Genomic DNA, 24845 nt, shown 5'->3' on the forward strand with positions numbered 1-24845 from the left:
GGAGAAGCATTAAAACCCATCTCTTCTGAGGCCAAGGGGTTTCACTCACGGAAGGGATTCAGCGCCCAGAGGCGATTCAGTTTGCATGTGTTGCGCTATATCAGTTATTCACTCACGCACTCACTCAATTGGTGGAATATCTGATCGCTTTTGAAGAGATTTGAGAAATTCACATAACCAATGCATGGGTGTGAGAGCTAGTATTAATATGTTACTCGAAAACAAAAGAAGGAGGGGGATGGGAAGGAAAAACACAAAACTAGGGATGATCAGAAAGGAAAAGACAAAGGAAGGCCGCATCCGTAATGATAAGAATATAGAACAGTACCCCTTCAAGAAGAGTGGGCAAAATCGGACTTTGAGGCTCGTGGAAGTATAAAAAATATATATTTTATTACATAAATTTACAAAATGTACACTAACAATGGTATAATGGAAAGCAACTGATAACAATCACAATACAACCATTCAGAACAAGAGAATAGTGAAAGAATCCTATTGAAGTCGCCTACGCGTTTCACCGTGGGGCTTCTTCAGGACGAAATGAACAGGATTATTGCTACTATGTAGCCATGATTTTCACAATCTGATACACAGCGGTGGATATAATCATCCAGGAAGATTCCAATGATAGATGAAATATATACCGATGGTAGTAGATAGTACAAAAAATATGTTTAGAGATCGATGATCGCAGGTCCAGGCCAAATATGTCAATAATGACATGAGCAAATACACATTACAGTCCCCAGGCAAAAGAAGACGTGTCGGGGATAGAGATGCAGGTAACCGAATCCCTTAAAAATCCACTAGGGGACCTAAAGCTGGGGCAAAAGACAGCTCACAGAGGCAAACATAAGGCCATCCATCAATAAAGGAACAGCATCTCCCATGTAACAGAGATCGTCTTGCAAACACCTTGTGTGCATGTAGCGTCCGTGTATGCCCCAGGGTCACAGCCTGTGCTGAGTACCTAATATTATGTTTTTTTTTACTCGATTTTCACCTTCATCCTTTGCCTTGGCTCTTTGCATCAGCAACATGAGATGGGCCTCTTTTCAGCCATTCGGGGATTGCTATCTCTGGGGTTATAGTTTGCAATACCCATAAGAAGTACTTGTGTCATCTTAGACATTTTTGTACTGAATGTATTCAGTCATCAGCAATTTCTTTGCTTTGCCAAGAGCCAGTCATTATCTGTTTGTGGTTCTTCCCTTTGGCCTTGCCTCAGCTCCAAAAGCCCTTACAATAATTTTGTGTCTTTTGTGTCAGAAATATTCGATGCATTAGGTAACTGAACAGTCTGTTGAGCAAGCAGACCCCCCAGCCTTGAATTTCAATGCACATAGCTGACCTTGAACATTGAGAAATAATCTGCTTTCTGCAGGATATCCTTTAGGCCAAAGTTTTCATGTTCCATGGAAAGTTGAAGAAATTGTTGAGTCAAGTTTGACAACTTCAATTCTGATGCTGATCTTTCCTGCCAAGCTGAAAAAACGCAGTTCCATGTGGTCGATCCTACTAGTTTTGGCCCAAACATTCTACAAATCAGTTTTAAAGGAGTTGTAAAGGAAACTTTTTTTTGGGCTGAAATGACTGTTTACAGGGTATAGAGACATAATAGTTAACTGATTACTTTTAAAAATGATTAAAAATAGATAAAAATCAATCATATAATGTACCTGCAGTTTCTAGTTTCATTTTTGCCTGTTGTTTCCTGCCTGTGATGTACAGAGCCACAGAGCCAATACAGGGCAGTGATGGTTTGGAAAACTAAACTGATTGGTGTTCAGGGGTTTTAGACACACAGTAATCACACCTCCTTGATTAGTGACCACAGAGAGAAAGCTCCCAGCACTGTGGTTATCAGGAAACAGACAACCAGGAATTGTGGAGATCAGAGAAGAATTACAGAAACTTGAGAGCAAAAACAAACAATGAGGACATGAAAACAGCACTGCATTAAGGTAAAGGAAACTATTAAGATTCCTTTTTCAAACCCTTTAAGACTCATAATTTCTCCCCTTGTTTAGTTTTTTTTTTCCTTGCTGGACTGGTTCCCTTGTGTTCTTTTGTGCCCACCCCTCAGTTTTGAGTGCTTTTGGATGCACCATACATTGCTTAATTACCATCAAGCTGTGTCCCTCAAAGGGCAATATAGAAAAATTAATTTTTATTCACATTGTAAAACCTTTCACAGTGTTCCTGGAGGAACATAGCCTAATTTTCATATGCTATTATTTCCTCTATGGACTACTTGGTTCAACTAGCAAGGTGGGAGGAGTTTTATGATTTAAGGAGCATATCACCCCACACCAAATATAATAATATAAATACTCTACATCATTCTTATTGAATTTCTGTTATAAATATAAGCTTATGTTTTTTTAGGACAGTACCTGTTCTCCATGTTTACATTTGTCTTCTAAGCCACTACTGAGTGTTTGAGAAACACGATAGTAGCAGGAGTATATAATCACTATAGTAAATTCCCATTGCTCATTTTATTCAGTTAACATAAATATCCTAACAATGAGCGTGTTTTATTTGCTCTGTTTGAATCTGTTAAATTTACCATTGAAGAAGTTTTTTTGTTTCTGTTTGTTAAAAAAAATACCATTTGATCCTGCCAGAAATCCACTGAGCTTATAACGTCCTGTAGACTGTTCTCTCTAGCAGTGTTATCAGCCCTGCCTAGGTCTCCTCTGGGAACAGCAGAACACTTGCCCCATGTTATGGAGATGAGGAAAGGAACAGTTGTTCTGTAGTCTAAATCAGGAACTAGCAGCATAGGGTGACAGCAGAGCTGTTCCTTAGATACATTACAGTAAGCAACCATTGTTACCCTACAACCAGTGATGTATTACTGATAGGTACTTATAGGTAAAAAGGCTAAAAAGAGAAAACTATTGCAGGCACCAAAGCTGGTTGTTGTTTTGTGTTTTTAGTTATACTTTAAATGCAATTGGTTCTTACATTTTATAGGAGCTATTGCAGTTTTATTAAATTGATTGAATGACAGGAGTTAAATAGCCTAAGGCCCCTTTCACACTGGGGCGGGAGCCGCAGTGGCAGTAAGGCGCCGCTAAAAATAGCGGCGCTATACCGGTATTAACCCCCGCTAGCGACCGATAAAGGGTTATCTGAAGAGGCGCATTGCGGGCGGTATTGTCGCGGTTTCCCATTGTTTTAAATGGGAAGCAGTGGTATACATACCGCTCCTCTCACCGCTCCAAAGATGCTGCTGACAGGAGATTTTTTTCTCTCCTGCCAGCGCATCGCCTCAGTGTGAAAGCCCTCCGGCTTTCACATTGAGGTTGTTGGGCAGGAGTTTTTCAGGCAGCATAGCATCGCTATTTTTAGCGCTGTACCGCCTGAAAAACTCCTCAGTGTGAAAGGGGTCTAATTGCTGTTGGACCAGATTTGCCATCACACAGTTTTAGGGTTTTTGTGCAATCTTTATAAAGGCTTGCCATACTGCCCTTAATGGGGTCCACACTTCCTTTTAAAAAGACCAACCACTACTGTATGCTTCCCGTGACATGGTAACAGTCACCTCTCTCTGTAGTCCTCTTCAAAGTTAGTGCTGATGTCATGTCATAGTAGTGGACACCAGGTGTGCCCACTGTTTGGTCACTTGGATAGTAACAGTCTACATCATGCATGCAGTTCAAGGGGGTCATAAGATTTGTAATCTGGTTGGACACACTTGTACGCATTGAATGCTATAAAAGACATCATTCCATCTCCTCCCACTGACTTCTGAAAAGAAAAGAGACTTTAGCCATGTGTTGAACTAACTCAGGGGTGTCCAAACTTTTTTCAAAGAGGGCCAGATTTGATGAAGTGAACATGCGTGAGGGCCGACTATTTTGCCTGACATTCTTTGAACCATTAAAATTCGGTCTAAGTGTGTTCGTTCGAGCACCAATACACTGCCCAACAAGAATTCTCTTTGTGGCTGTGTGTGGTGAAGAGATGAGCTTGGGTGTTTTATTTGGATATACTGTATATATCTCTTTTCTGGCCCCAACAGGACTAAGGGTGCTCAGGACTAAGGGTGAGCTTGGGCATGTTATTTGGATATACCGTATTTATCAGCGTATAACACGCACAGGCTTATCATTGCCATGAATGTAGCCTCACCATTAACATCAACGCAGCCGAACCATTGCCAGGGACAAGTGCCCGTCAGATTACAAACAGGAAAATTTCTCCTTTACTTGTGGCCTCTTTAATACATCGTCCCGCCTCCTATGATAAATAAGAACAGTAATCCAATGGCATCCCAGGAAACAGGACTTCCTATTACAGACGCCGCCGAGTAACATGGGAGATTCTCTTCATGTAATCTGACGGCGCACGTCCTGTCCCCTCCGAGGCAGCTCTGATATATACGGTATATATCTTTTGTGGCCCCCAGGGCACAGGGCACATGTGAGGCTGCAATGGCTATATATATATATATATATATATATATATATATATATATATATATATATCCAAATCCCCAGGGGGGCCATATTAAATCACCAGGGGGGCCGCAATTGGCCCCCGGGCCGGACTTTGGACATGCCTGAACTAACTGGTCTGAAAAATCACGAAGAACCCAAATAAGCAGCTAAAAACCTAACTACTGTATAAATTGGATGATGATGATCATTCATGGGTGGATGCATGAACATGTTTTTGTTGTGCAAGGAAAAATGTACTGAACAAATGTTATTGAGTAGAATTTAAGTGGAACATTCCTTTAAATGTAAATATGTACACCGGCCATTTTATAGCACTTGCATCACACAAGGCTTTGGGGTTTATTCACTAAAACTGCAAAGTGTAAAATCTGGTGCAGCTGTGCCTGGGAGCCAATCGGCTTCTAACTTCAGCTTCTTCAATTAAACTTTGACAAAGAAAAAAACTGGAAGCTGATTGCTAAATCTGCAGCTCTGCATAGAAACCATTCTCCAGTTTTAGTAAACCAACCCCAGTGTATTTGTCTAGTGATGTCCTGTGATATTTGTTCCTTGTTGTGTTATCTTTCAATAAAGTAAAATTGTAGGCAATATTTATCTGTGAGAAAACCTCATTTTTTTCCTGCACTCTGCAGGTGTTTGTTTTAGAAGCGAGAATGCACACAGTACATTGGATTCTTTCCACATCTATTTCTGCTGACATCAGGGAGGAAAGACCCAGCTGTGCTTATGAATCTTTTTGAAAATAAATACGATCACACTGCCTTGCTTTAAAACCCCTTTGTCTAGCAAAAGAACTCTGTTGACAAAATCTTTCTATTTCTCATGTTTTTTATATTAATAATCGACCACTAAAACTTAAAGGTTGATAGAAAGCCGCTTCTAATTTAGAAATCTGTATATAGTTGCATAGAAAATAATATACTTGGCATTTTGGTCTGTGTTAGATGTCTTTTTTAGGCTAAAAGTAACTCTTGGGAATATTTATTAATTCTTTTGATTGACAGTCAGCAGTAAGATGGAAAATATTCAGCCCTGGTAACACAGTGAAATGTGTATATTTGTCTAGATTATACCTAGATATGTGTCAAAAAGACGTGTTAGACATTTTTTATGAACACAGCATGCAATTGTGATTAAAAATATAAAATCTATTACAAAATTGTGTGATACGTCTCTGAGAGTATTGGTATTAGGTGTTCTCAGAGATTTTATTGATCTTCTTGTATCTGGCTGTAGAAGTTGTGTTACTGACGTATTGGAGCATTGTTGTTTATTCAGCTCATGAAAACGCTTTTCCATGAAACAGTAACAGCTGTGTGGTGTTTGGTAGATACAAAGATATAATGATACATAACCTACTTCCATACACAAGTACCATATACGTGTACATAAACAGTATGTTATACATTGAAGTGTGACTTATTGGAATAAGAGAAATTGTAGGCTTAGGGAGGCTAAATGAGAATTTAGCCTTGAATTATTAGAGTAAAGACTATTTGTTATACCCTACCTCAGTGGCATCTAGGTGCTTTATGTCCTATTTAAATAGGCTAATTTGGGGGTGCAGTAAAAAAGTGGTGGGCATAGTGGCAGTACACATTCTTTCTATCCTTTCCAGCCAGCTCTCCCTGTTTTTCTTAAAATAAAAAATATGCAGCGCTAATAATGAAAGATGAAAAACATTAAGTTCAAAATGGGTTAAAAAAAGTGAAAAACACATGTTTTAATTGATAAATAAAAGAATGTCCCAAAAAAAAAAGTGTCTTTGCAATCATAAAGTCACAGGGATACAAATTCATATGTGATCTGCTTCCACCACGTGATCCACCACCGCGATAAGCCAAATATTTAGGTATCTGTATCATGGTCATAAATGGTCATGTAGTGATATGTAAGGCAGCCCGTGTCATCCAACCACAAGATATGGCAGGTTCAATGACAACTTAGTAGATGTGCACAGACGGACTCCCATCAGGATAGAACAAAGCATCCAAATACTGTAGCATAAATCTGTAAAAGAATACTTTATTAAAACCAGGGAGTTATAGGTACTCACAATGTCTGAGTTAATCAGGCATATCAAATCAATCCATATGCTGCAAGGAAACCATTAAAACCGCTTGTCTGCACAGAAAGACAGGTGTGGTGATGGCGCGTATGTAGACTCCACCCTATGTGTTTCGTCACAATTGACATCGGGGGCATGTTCCCTGTTTTTCTGTCTCTCCAGCTTCCCCCGCTGGCACTGGGTGTGTACAGGTCACTGACAGTCAGTCAAAAAGTGTGATAGAGATGCAGGAAACCAGTACTCTGTTCACCAAGCATGTTTTTATACCACGAGTCATGACCCAGAAGTAACAACTGACTCCTGGGTAGTGCAGAGATGGTGCTGGAGTGAACAGGTAAGCTAGTTCCTTCTAAAGCTGAAACGAAAAGTATATGTATTGGGCCAGCTTTGCTCAACCAATTTTAGTCATGGCATCCTTTAAAAGTCTGCAGAAGTGCAAGCCATCCCCGCCCTTAACTGTAATGATTGCCCTAAAGGACACTGAGGTCTGCACTGAATGTCAGCCTCTGCTTGGCACCACATGGCGAAATTTTCCCTTTTAGGCCCCGTACACACGAGGAGACATGTCCGCTGAAACTGGTCCGCAGACCAGTTTCCGCGGACATGTCTCCTCGTGTGTACGGCCTAGCGGACAAAAGTTTCTAAGCATGCTTAGAAACTTGCCCGCTGGAAACATGTCCGTCGGACATGTTCGAGGGTTAGTTACGTCTAACCAGCGAACCAAAATCCCGCGCTTGCGTCGAATTGATTCGACGCATGCGTGGAAGCATTGAACTTCCTGGTTTGCGCACGTCACCGCCACGTCACCGAGTTCTCTGTCCGCAGGGATTTTGGTCTGATGGTGTGTACACACATCAGACCAAAATATCCCAGGAGACATGTCCGATGAAAACGGTCCGCGGACCGATTTCATCAGACATGTCTCCTCGTGTGTACGGGGCCTTACATCAGGGTTCCTCCATCACAGTAGAGTCAGCTCAGCCCCTCACATCACAGTCCCCCATTACATAATATTCAGTCCACTTCACATCAGAGTCAACACCCCTCTCCCACTACCTTTAAATGTTCACCGCATCTGCAACATCATGGCAGAAGGTAGGAGGCAGAGAGTGTAATTGTAATACATTTAGTGTACATTTGAGAGGGGCTTCTACAATGACCATGTAAATGCCAGCAAAGTTAATTTAAAGTAACAAATGAGGATCAAATGCAAATGTCATGGCTGTTCATCCAAAATGTATGCCAGATTTTGAGCTAATGCCCTTAAACATTCTGGGCCGGATTCAGAAAAGAGATACGACGTCGTATCTCTGAGTCCGGCCGTAGTATCAATGCGCCTGATTCATAGAATCAGGTTACGCATAGATATCCCTAAGATCCGACAGGTGTAAGTGTCTTACACCGGCGTATCTTAGGCTGCAATCTCACGCTGGCCGCTAGGTGGCGCTTTCGTTTGTTTACACGAGGAATATGCAAATTAGTATTTATGTCGATTCAGAAACGAACGACGGCCCGGCGCTTTTTTTTTTACGTCGTTTGAGTTTGGCTTTTTCCGGCGTAAAGTTACCCCTGCTATATGAGGGGTATGTGTGGCGTATCCTATGTTAAGTATGGCCGTCATTCCCGCGCCGAGTTTTGACATTTTTACGTAGTTTGTGTAAGTCGTTCGCGAATACGGCTGGATGTAATTTACGTTCACGTCCAAAGCAATGACGTCCTTGCGCCTTTAGAGCAGTGCACACTGGGATATTTTACGGACGGCGCATGCGCCGTTCAAAAAAAAACGTCAAATACGCGGGGTCAAGCCCAATTTAAATAAAACATACCCCCTACATCCCCATTTGAATTACGCGGCCTTACGCCGCAACACATGCGTTACGCCGCCGTAACTAAGGGCGCAAGTTCTTTCTAAATAAAGAACTTGCGCCCAAAGTTACAGCGGTGTAACATATCTCAGATAGGTTACGCCGGGCGGACAGATATGCCAATGTATCTGAATCCAGCCCACTGTATGTAGAAAGGTCCACTTGCCTGAAAAACGCCAGTTTAAAGCCAGTTTAAAGCTTCATGTTCATGAAGAATAAGCCCTTTGAGTCCAGCATGTTTCCTAAGAGGCAGGAAATGGATTTGTGCATTGATGTTTCACTGTATATGTCTATGACCTGATATATCTATCTGATAAACACATTTTGACTTAATGAGACTTAATAACATTACAAAGAATATTGGTTTTGCATTAACCTGTTGTAACCAGATTTTTATTTCCATAACGTGATTTCAGATTTTTTTTCTATGATTTATTTCCCCTTTGCCTTTTTAAATGGCTAGATAACCTGCAGCAATATATACAATTATCCTAAAGAAGTATAACATATAAAAAGTCATGTCCTCACTATCTGACACCTATGCGTTTTTAGTGCATTTTGTGGTAACACACTACAGTGTATTTAACATGGTTTCCTATGGTACACGTTCACATCTAAGCGTTTTTCAGCCGCTGCGTTTTTGGTAAGGGTCAGGGACTTTTTTTCCGCAGCAGATTGCACTTTGTGTGTAATAGACTTCAATGGACTCAAGTGTTGCATTATTTACATTTTTTTACATGCGTTTTGCCCCCTTTGTTTTTTCTCATTTTAAAACGGCGTTCCACCCAAAAGTGGAAGTTCCGCTTTAAGGACTCCTCACCCCCTTTCATGCCTCATTTGGCATGTAATTTTTTTGGGGGGAGGAGTGGGTACCTAGTTTGGACAGTCTGCAGGCCCCCATATCCTGCCACATCTCTTCTTGTGTGAGATGCTTAGTGCCCCATCGCATTCTGTCACCTGTGTCCTATAATAATGTAGGGGCCGACAGAGGAAACAATAGGGAATGCCAGCACTCGAAATTCCTGGAAAAGCTGAATCTGGTTCATAATTGGACCAGCATTCTTGTTTTTTAGCCAAATTAATGTATGGACCTAACATCGGTGAGGATACCAGTGATTTATATTATAATTTAACACTGTGGGCAACACACTGGCTAAGTGGGCAGCACTTCCGCCTATTAGCACTAGGGTAATTGGTTCAAATCGCAACCACGACACTACCTGCCTGGAGCTTGCATGTTTAGGTTTCCGCCCACACTCATAAGACATGCTGGTAGGTTAATTGGATCCTATCTAAATTAGCCCTAGTATGTGTATGTATGAATGTGAGTTAGTAACCTTGGACTGTAAGCTGCTTGAGGGCAGGGATTGATGTGAATGTACAGTATATTTATGTAAAGTGCTGTGTGAATTGATGATTTATAAGAACCTGTAGTAAAATAAAAAATAAACATAACCCTAACTTTCCCCCACAAGAGGATAAAACTGTGTCAGGGCCCCAGCTCCGTGAACCCCCGTACGGCGCGCCTGCGCGGCAAATTGGTCCCCCAGCGCTTGCCTGGGCTCTTCAGGCGTGTGCGCATGCGCGCGCACGGCGCGGCAGCCCGGCGCGTGCACAGGCGCGTGACCACTCGGGACAAATCACAGGCATGACCGCCCTATTTAAACCAGCCCCTGTCTGAAGACAGGTTGCTGGTTTATCATCAGCTTGTGACTTGTTACCTGTTTCCTGGAAACCTTTACCTTTGGAATTCCTTCCGACTCAGCTCTCTCCTGGAACTTGACCTCGGCTTGCCTCACCATTCTGTTGAACTCTCCTAACCCCGACCGTTTGGCTTGTGACCTGGACTCTGTTATTTTCTCCTGCCCTTGAACCTTTGGCTTGTGACCCGGATCCGCTGCTGTCTCCGTCCCTCGAACCTCGGCTTGTATCTTGGACTTACCTTGCCTGCTTCCTGAACCAGATCCGTACCTGTATCCCTGGCTTGTCACCGTTTGTTTCCTGTTTCCGGCTGCAGCCACACTGAAGCTACTGCTGTCTGCTACTACCACCTTCAAGCACCGCTTCTCCGCTGGCACCGGTACCGCCTTGTGCTTCTGCCTCCTGTTTCAACCCCAGGGGGCGGGCGCGCTTGGTCGTAAAGGTGAGCCACCCTCTGCATTTTGGTCTCGGTAAGTACTTGGTTCCTGACAACTGCCACTATCTATTAGATTGTAAGCTCTTCTGAGCAGGGCCCTATTAATCCTCTTGTATTTTACTGTATTGTAGCTGTATTGTCTCCCTTTTATATTGTAAAGCGCTGCGTAAAATGTTGGCGCTATATAAATCCTGTATAATAATAATAATAATTGAGTGTCGACATTCTTTCTTCTACTGCCCTGTAAATACAAAACGCACAACTTCTACTACAGTACGTCACATTCAATTCTTATCTCCAAGTGTAGCCCTTTCCCCGTGACAAGTGTCCTTTAATGTTCTGACAAATATGTACATGTAATGTGTATGCATTTATTTTGTTACTGTACTTTATCTTTCAGATCTTTGCTCTGGAAGCTGAGCTTGAGTTCCACAGAGGCATTTACAACTTACAAGTGCAATACACCCAATCTCTTTTCCAAGGGATAAAACAAGCCTATCACAATTTTCAAGAAAATGTTGTTGCAGTTGTTTGTTCTCCACTGAAAGGTTAGTGAGACATGAAAAAACATTTGCACGTCCTAGGCATTGATGTCAACATAACATGGTCAGAGATGTTAATAGGTTTGCCCTTTAGAAAAACCTTGGTCATAGTAATTTATTATTGTTATAATATGACAGTAGCACAATGAACTGTCTTGAGCCTTCAGTGTACTGCAGAAATTCAGCGGTTTGACCTGTGTGCGCCTTGGACTAATGTAAACACTTTTATACATTAAACTTTCATGCTTGATGGTAATGAAAAGTACATATTGTTTTCCTGTTTTTATTAATCCTACATTACTGCTAATTTAGTATCTCATATACCCACTCTGTTAAGTGCCTATAACATAACATGTCTTAAACATTGTAATTGCATAAGCATCACATTCTTACTTTTTAACTCTTTTATGTTTGTAAACTGTTACTCTGGTTTTTCCTGTCCTATTGACCAGAAAAACTGGGCAGATATACATTTACTTGGAAAATAGTTTTGAGCCTGTGCAGATTAGGGGATGCACAGGTGCCAGTCCACCCTAAAGATGCAGACATCTGGATCAGAGGCGAGTTAAAGTAAACCTGTGTTTTTCCATTGTAGGACTAAGCAATGGGTTGACCTAAAGCTTAATCTGTTATATTTGCCTTCCCTGGTTCCTCCTCCACTTCACCCTCATCAATGTGCTAATAACATTTTTAAATAGTGCCTTTGGTGTTTTCATTGCATATCTTTTTTTATTACTCTGTCTCTGTACTCAGACAAATCATAATGGGAAGGGCCAACAATGCTGTACATGGCTTCCTAAAAAATGGCAATACCCTACCTCAGTAGTTATATCAAGAGCCCTTGCTCTGATGCAAGTAGTAGGCTGGCTATTGGGAGGGGTTATGCAAATGTCAAAATGCCTGATAATCTATATCGATTGGATCTCCACTCTTGTAACAGTGGGGGATGGTGTGACCTTCCTGTGTGGAATCCCGGGAATACAGAGGACGGGGACATCTCTGCCATTGGGAGTGCTCCTAGTCGGGCTGCATTTGCAGGCAGACTGCTCCAGGTAATGCCCTTGTGTGATGCTTGGCCTCCACAATTGAAAGAACTAAAATCTAGCCAGCAGGCTAAATAAAATAAAAAAAAAAACGGATTCCTTCAGCCACACCAGCGAGGTTCACCAAGACATTGTATTCTGACCATGTTCTCTGTACTGTGGGAGGCCATTCACTATATATTGCCTTCCACAGTACACAGTGCATGGCTTTAGATCCACAACCAACTAGGTAGTGCAAAGGCCTGCCTGATTGTATATTCATTGAATGGATTGTTTAAATGTGTCATTCTATTATATAGTTTTGGATTGGCTAAAGCAGACCATAGAATGAGATTGTATAGTTTGAGTTGTTTTAGGTGCACCCTACATTAGCCTTAAAAAGCTATCAGTCTGCCACTGTAATATCTGCTGCCACCAAGGATGTCAGAACACTTTAGATACTGATATTCAATCGAGTTGAGGTCAGGACTCTGTACAGGCCAGTCATGTTCCTTCACCCCAAACGCGCTCATCCATGTCTTTATGGACCTTGTTTTGTGCACTGGTGCACAGTCATGTTGGAACAGGAAAGGGCCAACCGCAAAAAAAGTTGGGAGCATGAAATTGTCCAAAATGTCTTGGTATGCTGACACCTTAAGAGTTCCCTTCATTGGAAGTAAGGGGCCAAATCCAACCCCTGAAAAACAACCCCACACCATAATCCCCCCTCCACCAAACTATTTGGATGCAGTGCCCAAAGCAAGGTCCATAAAGACATGGATGAGCGAGTTTGGGGTGGAGGAAATTGACTTGCCCGCACAGAGTCCTGACCTCAACCCGATAGAACACCTTTGGGATGAATTAGAGCAGAGACTGAGAGCCAGGTTTTCTCTTCCAACATCAGTGCCTGACCTCACAAATGCGCTTCTGGAAGAATGCATTCTATGAATTAAGATAAAAAGCCTTCTGTATGTAGCAGCCTTCCCAGCACTCCTAATACTTGAGCCCCATTTCTGTCCAGCGATATCCATGAATCCCTCGGCTGCCCAGGACTCTCCCTCCTGATTGGATGAGACACAGCAGCAGCACCATTGGCTTCCTCGGCTGTCAAAGTCAGTTAGCCATTCAGGAGAGGAGAGGGTCGAACGTCAGCTCCGTGTCTGAATGGACACACGGAGCTACAGCTCGGTTCGGGTGCCCCATAGCAAGCTGCTTGCCGTGGGCGCACTCAATAGGAGGGAGGGGCTAGGAGCAGTGAAGAGGGACCCAAAAAGAGGAGGATCCAGGCTGCCCTGTGCAAAACTGCACAGAGCAGGCAAGTATAACATGTTTGTTATTTAAAATAAAAACAAAAAACAAGACTTTACAATCACTTTGAGACACTGCAGCTTGACCTTTAACTGTTAATGACAAAATAAGCCTGTAAGGCAACCCCTCTTATTCCCTAGCTGTGTTTTTCACGTTTTCTTTACAATTTTGCCAGTAAAGCTACTGACAAGGGTAGATGTAATTTTTTTTTAGCACATGCAATGACTTGCAGGTGATTAATTCAGTAAAGAAGGATGAGACATGTATAAATATGTATACTTCATGTAAAGTAACAATATGTCTGTACAAAGGCATTTTGACTTATCTGCTTTCAATCTTGTTTGGCAGATGTCCTTTCCTCCTACAATGACCTTAAAAGTGAAGCTTCTGAAACTGCCCTGAGAAATTTCCTAACAATTTTCAAGAACAATGTGGAACAGATTCAGGATGCAGTTGACATTTTGACTCCATCAAAGACACAACAACGTGAAGGTAATAATTTAACTTGTTCAATTTTAAACAGCGAGGAATGAAATTGCAATTCTCTCCCCTCCTCAAAGAGCCCCTATAGTGTTTTATCAAACCTTCCATTAATGTTATGTTTCTAACAAATACTTTGTTTTTGTTGGGACTCTGGCTGCTTCTTTCTAATGTTTTCACGCTTGGAATCTAAACATCTGCCCTTCATTCTTCCTGGGCTGCTTGTTTTACTTGGATTCTTAAGTGACTTGTGATAAAATATCAGGGTGCATATGCATAATGTTGTAATTCTATTATACAGTGCCTTGAAAAAGTATTCATACCCCTTGACATAAGTGGCATATAATTGTGAAGTGGAAGGAAAATGATAAATGGTCTTCATTTTTTTTTTTTTACAAATAAACTAAAATCTAGTGGAACCAATTGCCTTCAGAAGTCACCTAATTAGTAAATAGAGGCCACCTGTGTGTAATTTAAGCTTCGTATTTAGCTGTTCTGTGAAGCCCTCAGAGGTCTGCTAGAGAACCTTAGTAAACATACCACATCATGAAGGCAAAGGAAGGCACCAGGTCAGGCATAAAGTTGTTGAGAAGTTTAAAGCTGGGCTTAAGTTATAAAAAAAAATCTTCAAGCTGCTAATATATCACAGAGCACTGTTCAATTCATCACCTGAAAATGAAAAGAGTATGGCACAACTGCAAACCTACCTAGACATGGCCGTCCACCTAAGCTGACAGGCCGGGCAAGGAGAGCATTAATCAGAGAAGCAGCCAAGAGACCTATGGTAACTCTGGAAGAGCTGCAGAGATTCACCGTTCAGGTGGGAGAATCTGTCCACAGAACAATTATTAGTTCTGCATGCCACAAATCTGGCCTTTATGGAAGAGTGGCAAAAAGAAAGCCATTGTTGAAAGAAAGTCATAAGAAGTCCAATTTTCAGTTTGTGAAAAGCAATATGAGTGACACGGCAAACATGTGGAAGAAGGTGCTCTGATTAGATGAGATCAAAATTTTACTTTTTGGCCTAAAAGAAAACGCTATGTGTGGCGGAAAACTAACACTGCACATCACTGTAAACACACCATCCCCATCGTGAAACATGGTGGTGGCAGCATCATGTGGTGGGGGTGCTTTTATTCAGCAGGGACAGGAATTCTGGTCAGAGTTGATGAGAAGATGGATGGAGCCAATACAGGGCAATATTAGAAGAAAAGACTTGACACTGGGGCAGAGGTTCACCTTCCAGCAGGACAATGATCCTGAACATACAGCCAGAGCTAAAATGGAATGGTTTAGATCAAAGCATATTCATGTGTTAGAATGGCCCAGTCAAAGTCCAGCCCTAAATCCAATTGAGAATCTGTGGCAAGACTTAAAAATTGCTGTACACAGATGCTCTCCATCTAATCTGACAGATCTTGAGATATTTTGCAAAGAAGAATGGGGAAAAATGTCACTCTCTAGATGTGCAAAGCTGGTAGAGACCTATCCAAAAAGACTTGCAGCTGTAATTGCAGTGAAAGGTGGTTCTACGAAGTATTGACTGATTTTCACATATTTGTTTGTAAAAAATGTTGAAACCTAGTTATCATTTTCCTTCCATTTCACGATTGAGTTCCACTTTGTGTTGGTCTATCAAAAAAAAATACATTCACATTTTTGGTTGTAACATGACAAAATTTGGAAAATTTCAAGTGGATATGAATACTTTTTCAAGGCACTGTATACCATGCAATATATTACTTTGGAGTATTACTTTCATTTGTACTTCAGTAGTAAGTAGATTTGTGACTGTAGTGTTCAATAATGTATGCTATGATCAAGATACTGTTATATTATCATATGTTTTAGTTAACTACTTGTGAGGAAACTGCACAGTTTCTGATTCATATATGGCATGGAAAGATTTAAGGTGCACTCCAACCAAAATTGAAAATGGAGACTTACAAAACAGCCCGCCTTCCCAGGGTTCCAATTTTTTGTCCATAAATTGCTGTAGTTCTTGATCAGTCTAAACCACAGATTTTTTATCATAATTTGGTAATCTGGGAACACCTTTTGCTTTCTGGAGTTTAAATCCGGAAGAATAATACCAGTTGTAGGCTTCCTTCTAGTTCTCACACGCATATGGACTTATTTACCTAAAGTAGGGGTAGGCAGCCTCCAGCCCTCCAGCTGTGGTGAAACTACAAGTCCCATGAGACATTGCAAGACCCTGACAATCAAGGCATGACTCCTAAAGGCAGAGGCATAATGGAATTTGTAGTTTCACCACAGCTGGAGTGTCGAGGTTGCCTACCCCTGACTAGTGCATCATTTGGAAAATCAACTGAATAATTTGGATGCAAAAAGCTTATACGACATCGTTTGGATTTGCACATGGTTATATGATGTATGACATCAGACCTAAAGAAAATGTAACAACCAATTTTTTTTTTTAAATCTTCTTCTACCATGCAAATTGCAATAAGGTATACCAAAATATCTGAATTTTTGTGATCATGGAAATCTAGCTGGGTACAGAGGCTGTTTACTTAACATAATATGAGAAAATGGTATGCTGAGGCTATTATGGACTTTCATAGTATCGTACGAAGGCTTGATATACACAAGGTAAATATAAAAATGTAATTTTATTCCAAAAGTAAGTTAAAACATACATGCATCTAAAAAAGACATGACAAAATGTGTCCTAAACCATAAGCTCTATAAAATCACAGATAGCGTGACACTAGGGAATAACCATTGTCAACCTAGCATATAACATCTGTGTATTGGATGCTCGACATGTTTCACGGATAAACCACCGCTTCTTCAGGAGATTTTTGTATAATATTATAGAGCAAACTTTACTTTTAATTCTATGAAATGAAAAAGAGGAAATAATTATAACATTTATACATTTTACAGATAATAAAAAAACAAGTGTGGTAACATCCATTGCACGCAGTCTTACCCAGGACAGAGTCATGTGCGTGGACCCATATGGTGCAAGTCTGTCTCGGTGAATGTGTCATTCCATCTGTGATTTTATAGAGCTTATTGTTTAGGATACATTTTGTCATGTCTTTTTTAGATGTATGTATATTTTAACTTACCTTTGGAATAAAATTACATTTTTATATTTAGCTTGTGTATGTCAACCCTTTGGTACCATGAAAGTCCGTAATGGCCTCAGCCCAACATTTTCTCTATATATCGAATAGGACGTAGGTACCATTTCAATTTTTTATTATAGCTGGCACTCTTTCTAAATACTTAACATATTAATCAAGCCTGTGTTTATAGCATATACATTATACATTGTCTATAACCTTTCATTTGAAAAATAACGGCTCAAGTGTGCTTGGTTTCTTTAGACATCACAGCAACACAGGCACTTTTTTATTTTTTTCATTATATAGACAGTACCTAAATCTGTAGTTCAGTGGTCATCAGGGCTCACTTAACATGCCTGATTTTATGTATTTCCGTGGGGAGATGCAGACTAGAATACTGCAATCACTGAGAAACAAATGATGTATTTCAGTTATCTTGAAAACCTGGCCTGTTAGTGGGTCCTGAGGACAGGGTTGATGACCACTGCTGTAGTTAATGGTTGTGAGGATTTGTTGCAGCTGCTCCCATCGCAGGACGAAGTATATAGAAGGAGGGCTTAGTTTAGAGTTTAGATTAGGTTTAGGTTGGGGTTAAAGTTTAGTATTAGCCATTTAAGCTGAAGTCAGGTAGCTATATAAAAAAAAAAAACACACAATTTACAGTACATTTAAAATGAATCACTAAAAATATATTTAGTACGTTATCATCATTTCTAAGGTAATACCAAATCTTTTAAATCTACAACTTTTATTAAACTAATACGTGAAAATCTTGCTATGAGTGTCCTTTTTCAGCTACTTCCTATGTGTTGACAGTGCTCAGACCCTACCTTCCTATTTTGATCCTGCATATTCTTCCTGTACCTTCAGTGGAGACTATAAGTGGCCATGGTGACTCTCATTGTGCAGGCATGTGCTGCCATTGCCACCGTTGGGGCTTTTTCATGCATGCAGCAACCCCTGCTGCCCCTCTGAAAAGCGATCTGTGGTGGGCAATTTCTTAGAGGCATTTACCAGGCAGTAAGGAGGGGCAATATGTTGTCTCCTCATTGTCTGTTTTAACCCTGAAAATGGTAACCCACTGTCCGGCAACTGTGTGTATTGCACGTAGTTGCAGGGCATTTAAGCATGGCCCCATTCACTTCAATAACATTTCAGAAATAAGCAAAACATCACAGCCGTGGCATATGTACAGCCCTGAGCAGCTGCACACCCTTGTCTAGATGGGAGGTTGGGGGCAGTAAAACAGCTCAACCACCTGATTTTCTACTATCTGGTCACCCTGCCTAAGCAATGATATGCAGTCGCTGTTGGAGCAAGTGTATGTGGACAGGAACTGGCTGCAGAGAGGCTGGACGAGGTTGGCTCTACTGAGATGGATGATAAGATAAGAAAGATGGAAAAAAGTTGAACAGTTTTTTTTTTTTTTTAATGTGATAAACTATGCTTTAACAAATTACATTTTTTTTTTACCATTGAGGCTTTACAGCTGCTTAAAAGCAGTTTGTGTTCCTTTAAAAAATAATTAAATGCATTTTTATATACAATTAGCATAGCCTGTCTTGATATCAATCCTTGTCATCCCTTACACAGCAGTGTTCACACTGGGAAAGATGGGGCCAGCACTGGGAGTTAGGTTCTGATGCATGTGCTGACAGGGAAGAGAAAAGCATTAGCAGATTTGATGACTTACCAGTGTGTTCCTGTTCTGTCATTGTGCAATCAGCAGGATATGGTTGGAGAGGTGACATCACTGTATTCTTTAACAGAAAATGGTGTTGGACCCCAGTGCCTGTGTTTTTGGCAGAGGTGTTTGAAACATTAAAGTTGCTTAATAAAATAGAATTGCAAATCCTGAGCTGGAATAGACAGTTTACATTTGTGTATCTCAGTGAAATGGCTGTTTGCCTGGAGTTCAGCTGTTTGCATAGAGCAGTAATGGCATTTTAAAACAGGACCTTATTAGACTCTAGGCCAGTGTTTCTCAATCTTTTTCCAGCCAAGGCACCCTTTAAAATTATGGACAATCTTGAGGCACTCTCCAAAATTATAGACAGTCTTGAAGCACCCCATTCTAAAATGTAAAATCTCTATTCTGATGATTTTTAATAATGTAGCAACATCAATACACATGGAACACCCAACGTTAAAGGTGATTAATTCTTCCATAGCAAAAACACTTTTGCAAACTGGTACTAACCAGTATTCCAATGTTTCTCTTCTCCCTCTGTGTTTCTTTATTACTTGGCTAATGAAACCCCAAAGCTGATGGAGAGAGGCAAGGGAGAGAAAAACAAGCATGATATGCAGACAACAGACATTCTCCTTATCAAATGATGATGTCATTGGTCATTGTGGGGTTGACAGCTAGAAAGTTCTAATGGTGTACAATGAAAACCTGTGACATTGTGTAACTAAAAGGCAGGTTTCATCCACCCACTGGCTTGTATACAATTTTGGGACAATTTTTAGGCATTTTGCCAAGGTTCCCCATAAGAAACCTCAAGGCACCCTGGTTGAAAAAGGCTGCTCTAAGCTAGAACACTGGAGAAATTTACAACAGAGGTACTGAAGTCACAACTTTTCCCCTTTGCTTATATTGCTGCAGAATCTTGACAGCCTGCCATTCTTCTAATGTAAAAAAGTAGCAGGTGGAAACCTGACTTTAGTGTTTTTGTGATCTTGGGTAATTAATAAATTCACAGTACATGCAGCTAGAGAGGTAAGGGTTAGCTTGTTTTAAATCTCTTGTACTGCTTATCGACAATGTGAAAATGATTTAATTTCCATTGTCCGGACACAGATGCAAGTTAAGATTTAAGTTAATATTGGAGGAGGTACGAATTAAGCAATTATTCCAGAGCTTACACAATCAAAGACGGAAAAATGTTCTGGCTCTCGCACTTACTGTCTCTGACATGTTTATTTTAATTCATTAAGGTGAAGAGGCCTTTTCAAAACTGGGCCAGGAATTCTTTACTTCTTTAGACAACTCAATCAAAAAATGTGGAGAACAAAGAGATCGATCTGTTTTTGAAATAGAAAGATTAAAACAAGAAATGAATCAAGCATTAGATGCCGTCAGAAGTTTAAAGATGGAGAGGAAGCAAAAAGGAAGTTCATCCAATGATCAGTCTGCAAAATCAGAGGGAGAAAATACAGATGGGAGGGGGCAGCCACCTGTCAGTTACACTCAAGAGACAAGAGATATCACCTCTCAGCTGTCTGCACTCAGAAGAAAGAACTCCCTCGCCATTCCTAATGAGAAGGAAACATCAGAGAGACTGTCTTTACAACAGAGTCAAAACTCTGGATCAGCACGTCAAAGAAGCAAAAGCCTCCAAAGGAGCAAAAGTGTAAAAATGCAGCCTTCCTGGCAAGTTTAATCAAAATATTTAATGATGATGACAATATATTATAATTATTACATTACTGTAGACAGATCTATTTTAGCAACACTTACATGGTGCACTAATAGTGTCCCAAGTTGCTGATATGCATGGGCTCTAATCCACTATTTCTGCTTTACATTTGGTCCTTCTTATACATCCTCAAATTTAGTAGGGAAAATCTGTTCATATTTTAATGTCTCGGCTCCAGGAAAAATTTGCATTTAATTACATAGATCAGTGAAGTAATCAAATGATCCAGATCACATGACCTGTACAGTCTGTTTTTATTGTGTAACTAGTTTGAGCCTATGACATGACAGATTTGATTCTATTTTATGACAACTACATTTATTGTTATAAAAGTTATCTTTTGTGGTCATAGCAACCTTTCAGAAATTATAGTACTTTGCAGACTACCTTATGTCTCCTCATACGTTCACGTTGTTCATGACCTCCAATCGTAGATAGTCCCTTGAATTCCTAGAAATGGTGCAGACACTTAAGAAGTGTGTCTTGAGCCTGTATCACAAATGGTGCTGCGTGTGACAAATCTATGCCTTTGTTGGGGACATGTACAGGAATTTGTCACAAAGATGCACCAGAATTATTAGACGTGCACAAATTAAACACTACAGGGAGCAACTTATCAGCTCTTCACACTACTTCTCAATAAGCTCTTTACTTTTCTTCCAATGGAAAGAGTGAAACTGGCTAAAGTTGGTGTTATACAACTCCAATGCACACAGAGAAGAACCTAAATAAAACATTATCCCATAAATTATATGGTAACATGCAAAGCAATTTACAACCCAAAAGCATGAAAGGAATGTTAGGGGAGTTATCACATATATATATACTCTGCCGCTTTCTAAATCATCAATGTTCTCAAAGTGTCAAGATTTTACAATCTGCAACAACTGTTGGCTCCGAATTCGGTCTCTCTGTGTGCCTCTTATGCAATAATACACAGGTCTCTCTGCTTTCCTACTCAACAGAGTCATTTACAATCAGTGAAGAATATAGTTCCCAATCTGATCTCCAATTTCAGTAATTCAAATATAATACCTACAAATTGCAATTTAATTTACAGTTTGCTGCTCCAATTGCTTATCTCCTTCCTTGGTTTGTGAACAGCACTGAGCCTGAAGTGTCTATACCTTGGACATTCCAGCCTCAGTGCATGTTCACTCCCTTTGGTAGCTCTGCAGCCAACAGCATTCTATCAATGGATGGCTTATCATTGTCCAAATATGGCCACATCCATATTTTGGTAATGATGTCAGCCACAATGCCAACCTATTATTTACTTTCTGCTGTCAACTAGGAAATCTCCCTGCCACCAGTGCCTGTTTTCCAGAGCAGAATGACGGTCGGTACTGGTTTGAAAATTAGCACAGAGCTTTTATGAATTAGGTGCAGGCAATATTAAAGGGACCATATAAATTATTTTAGAATTCTTAGGAGAGGTTTAACAGTGGACAGTGCAGTCTCTAGGTAGGAGAACAAGGAAAGAGCAGGGGGTGCCTTGCCATCTTGTGCTTACGGGGTTGTGAGTTTCTGTTGATTCGCACAGTGTAGGGAGATGCAACTCTATTCCCTGCATGCATGCAGTGTAGCTTCATAGGATGTTTCAGGAGAAAGGTATCATGGCTGTGGCATGGCTCCCTCAATGGATGGCACGTTGTCCATTGAGAGCACAATGCACATGCACTGGTGATGTCACCGTTGCACGTTTATGAGATATTCACTGTACCTACAGGTAAACCTTATTTTAGGCTTACCTGTAGGTACAAGTAAATAAGGTGGGCTTTACTACCACTTTTAATGTAATATATTAGTAAGTGAGTAAATCAGTTGCTGAAAGTGCTTAGAAATTTAAGATTTAATAAAACTAAAATTGAATCACATGCCCAGAACATGCATGCTTTTAATGAGAAATAAATAAAAGTATCAGACCTCCTTGTTTCTATAGTAATTCAAGGCAGCTATTTAGAATATTGAAGCCAAAGCATTAAAATGACAGCTAGGCAGACAATCACCAGACCTGAATACTGTCATATGGGGCAGGTAAGGAATGCTTAGCCTTATGTAATGTCGGTATTTGTATAGGTTTTTTGCTGAGGTTTACACCAACACTGAAGGCACGTCCTTAAAACCTGTGCCCATTGTGTAGCATTATTTCTTCAAACATTTGGAGTAAGGAAATATTGTTTTTATTGATTCCATATGCAGAACATTTTATTTACCATGTCCCCATTCAGCTCACATGCAATAACAATTCTTTAGGTTTTTTTTTTTCATTTCTATATTTGCATGTCCTGGTGTTCTACATGGTAAATTTAAATCTGTTGAATGCTTCTAAAGCAATTTCTGTCAATATGCCTGTATATGCCTTTCTTTTATATCTATAGCCTTTAATTACCACTGGTTATTAATGGGCAACTATTTATGCCATAATTTGTGAAATGCAGTTGAATAGACTAATATAGCCTTTAGTTCTGTATAATATATAAAAATATACAAGTATTTGAAGTCAAAAGCAAAAATATATATCCCAATAGAATAATAATGCTAACAGCCCTGGTCTGCTTGTTAGTTTGGAATGGCCCCAGGAAGCCAAAGTTCTCAGAGCTGCCCAGAAATGTTTTCAAGACAGCTGATTGGCAGGGATCTAAAGTAGTGAAGCCCAATTTCTAGAACTACTTCTTTTCCATTTAATTTGTTTGATAAAAATGATTAAAAAATATAAAAAAACAAAGTTAAAGCATCTAATCATCGCTATGTCCCTTCATCTTTACACACCATTTCCAAGCAGTGCTTGAATTTTCCAGTACTGGTAAACTGCTTAGACAATGCATTGTTTTTAATAGAATTTGTTCACATCATTGTGAAGAGGAACATTAAAATAATGCATGTTGCGTTTTCAGAGCAGTTTTTCCATTGTAATCTAAAACAGTACTTGCAAAATGCTGTAAAATGTTTATTATAAGCAATTGTACAGAAAATGGCATCCCAAATGCCTGTAAATTAAAACGCTTGCGAAAATGCAACTCATTGTTTTGAAAACGCTAATTAAAGTATATCTAAGCCCTGGTTCACATTAATGCTACTTTGAAATCGTGCTACTTCACTTGAAATAGCGTGATTTCAAATAGCAAGGTCAAGGTGATTTCAGCTGCTACTTGATAGACATCTGTGTGGCTTCATTCACAAATGTCTATTGAAATCACACCTGAAATCGGCAAAAGTAGTGCAGGAACTACTTTTGCAAATCAGTGCGACGCTGCAAAAACGGTGTCGCACCGATTGGAACAGTGCCATTGCCTCCAATGATCTCACAAATCACATGACAAATTGCTCCAATGTGAACCTAGGCTAAAGTCAAAACTTTTTGTGTGTTTTGAGTAAAGTAGGAGATGCTTAAAACGCCTGTATTTCATTTTCATTTTTTTGTGTGTTTATCCCATTGAGGAGATTTTTCCTAATTTTCTGTTCTAAAGATAGAACGGGAAGTGATAGAAAATCTTTCCAGAGTAAAAGTCCTTGGGAAAAATGTTTGTACGTGCTTGTGCCCAGCTGTGCCATTCTGCCGACGTATATGTGCAGGAGGCAGTCCTTAAGTGGTTAAAGTGTCTACAAACTATGGGAAAGAAATATGGCATTTTTATTATTATTTTTTTACCAGTAATGGTGGGGATCTGCGTTTTTTTATCATGACTGCGACATTGTGGCGGACAGATCGGACACTTTTGACACATTTTTGGGACCATTGACAACTATACAGCGATCAGTGCTACAAAAATGCACTGATTACTGTGTAAATGTCACTGGCAGGGAAGGGGTTAACACTAGGGGCGATCGAGAGGTTAAGCGTGTTCCCTCAGTGTGTGTTCTAACTGCAGGGGGAAGGAACTGACTAGAGGAGAAGACAGATTGTTGTTCCTAACTAATAGGAACACACAATCTGTCTCTCCTCTCCTCACAGAACAGGGATGTGTGTTTACACACACACATCCCTGTTCTGGTTGTCATGCCCTCGATCGCACATGGCCTGCGGGCATCGCGACCGCCGGCTATGTGCATTGGTACTTCCGCAGTACAGCAGGCAGGCATTCGTGATTAAAGGGCAGTCGTATAGCTGCGACGGCCCACGGGAACGTGCCGAACTGCAACAGTATTATTACAGTGGCTGGTCGGCAAGCGGTTAAAGGCAAACTAAAGCCTATTTTCTTCTTTTTTAGTATGTAATATGTTCTTACATACTAAATGCTTGTAATTTCATCTATAAAATTGAGAAATATTTGACCATAAATGAGAACTAAAGCAAAATTAGTTTCATTTTGGGTAGAATAGGGAGGGTTATAACCCCTTTCAGATTTTGTTGGATTGGTCACCTCTGTCCCATTGGGGAGGTCTCCCCTCATTTCCTGTTCAATAGCCACAACAGAAGGTGAGAGG

At 40.3% G+C, this 24845-nt stretch overlaps 1 protein-coding gene across 1 annotated transcript in view; it reads left to right on the forward strand.

Moving 5' to 3' along the window:
• Positions 1–23632, forward strand: part of LOC120931318 — a 153060-nt gene extending 129428 nt beyond the window's left edge. Inside the window, exons 11-13 of the mRNA XM_040342630.1 lie at positions 10946–11093; positions 13766–13909; positions 19936–23632. Coding sequence (XP_040198564.1) covers positions 10946–11093; positions 13766–13909; positions 19936–20381 — 738 coding nt within the window. The 3' untranslated portion in view covers positions 20382–23632. The remainder of the gene's footprint in view (positions 1–10945; positions 11094–13765; positions 13910–19935) is intronic.
• Positions 23633–24845: the final 1213 nt, after the last annotated feature.

The sequence above is a fragment of the Rana temporaria genome, chromosome 1 (genome assembly GCF_905171775.1).
Source record: "Rana temporaria chromosome 1, aRanTem1.1, whole genome shotgun sequence".
Classification (NCBI taxonomy): Eukaryota; Metazoa; Chordata; class Amphibia; order Anura; family Ranidae; genus Rana; species Rana temporaria.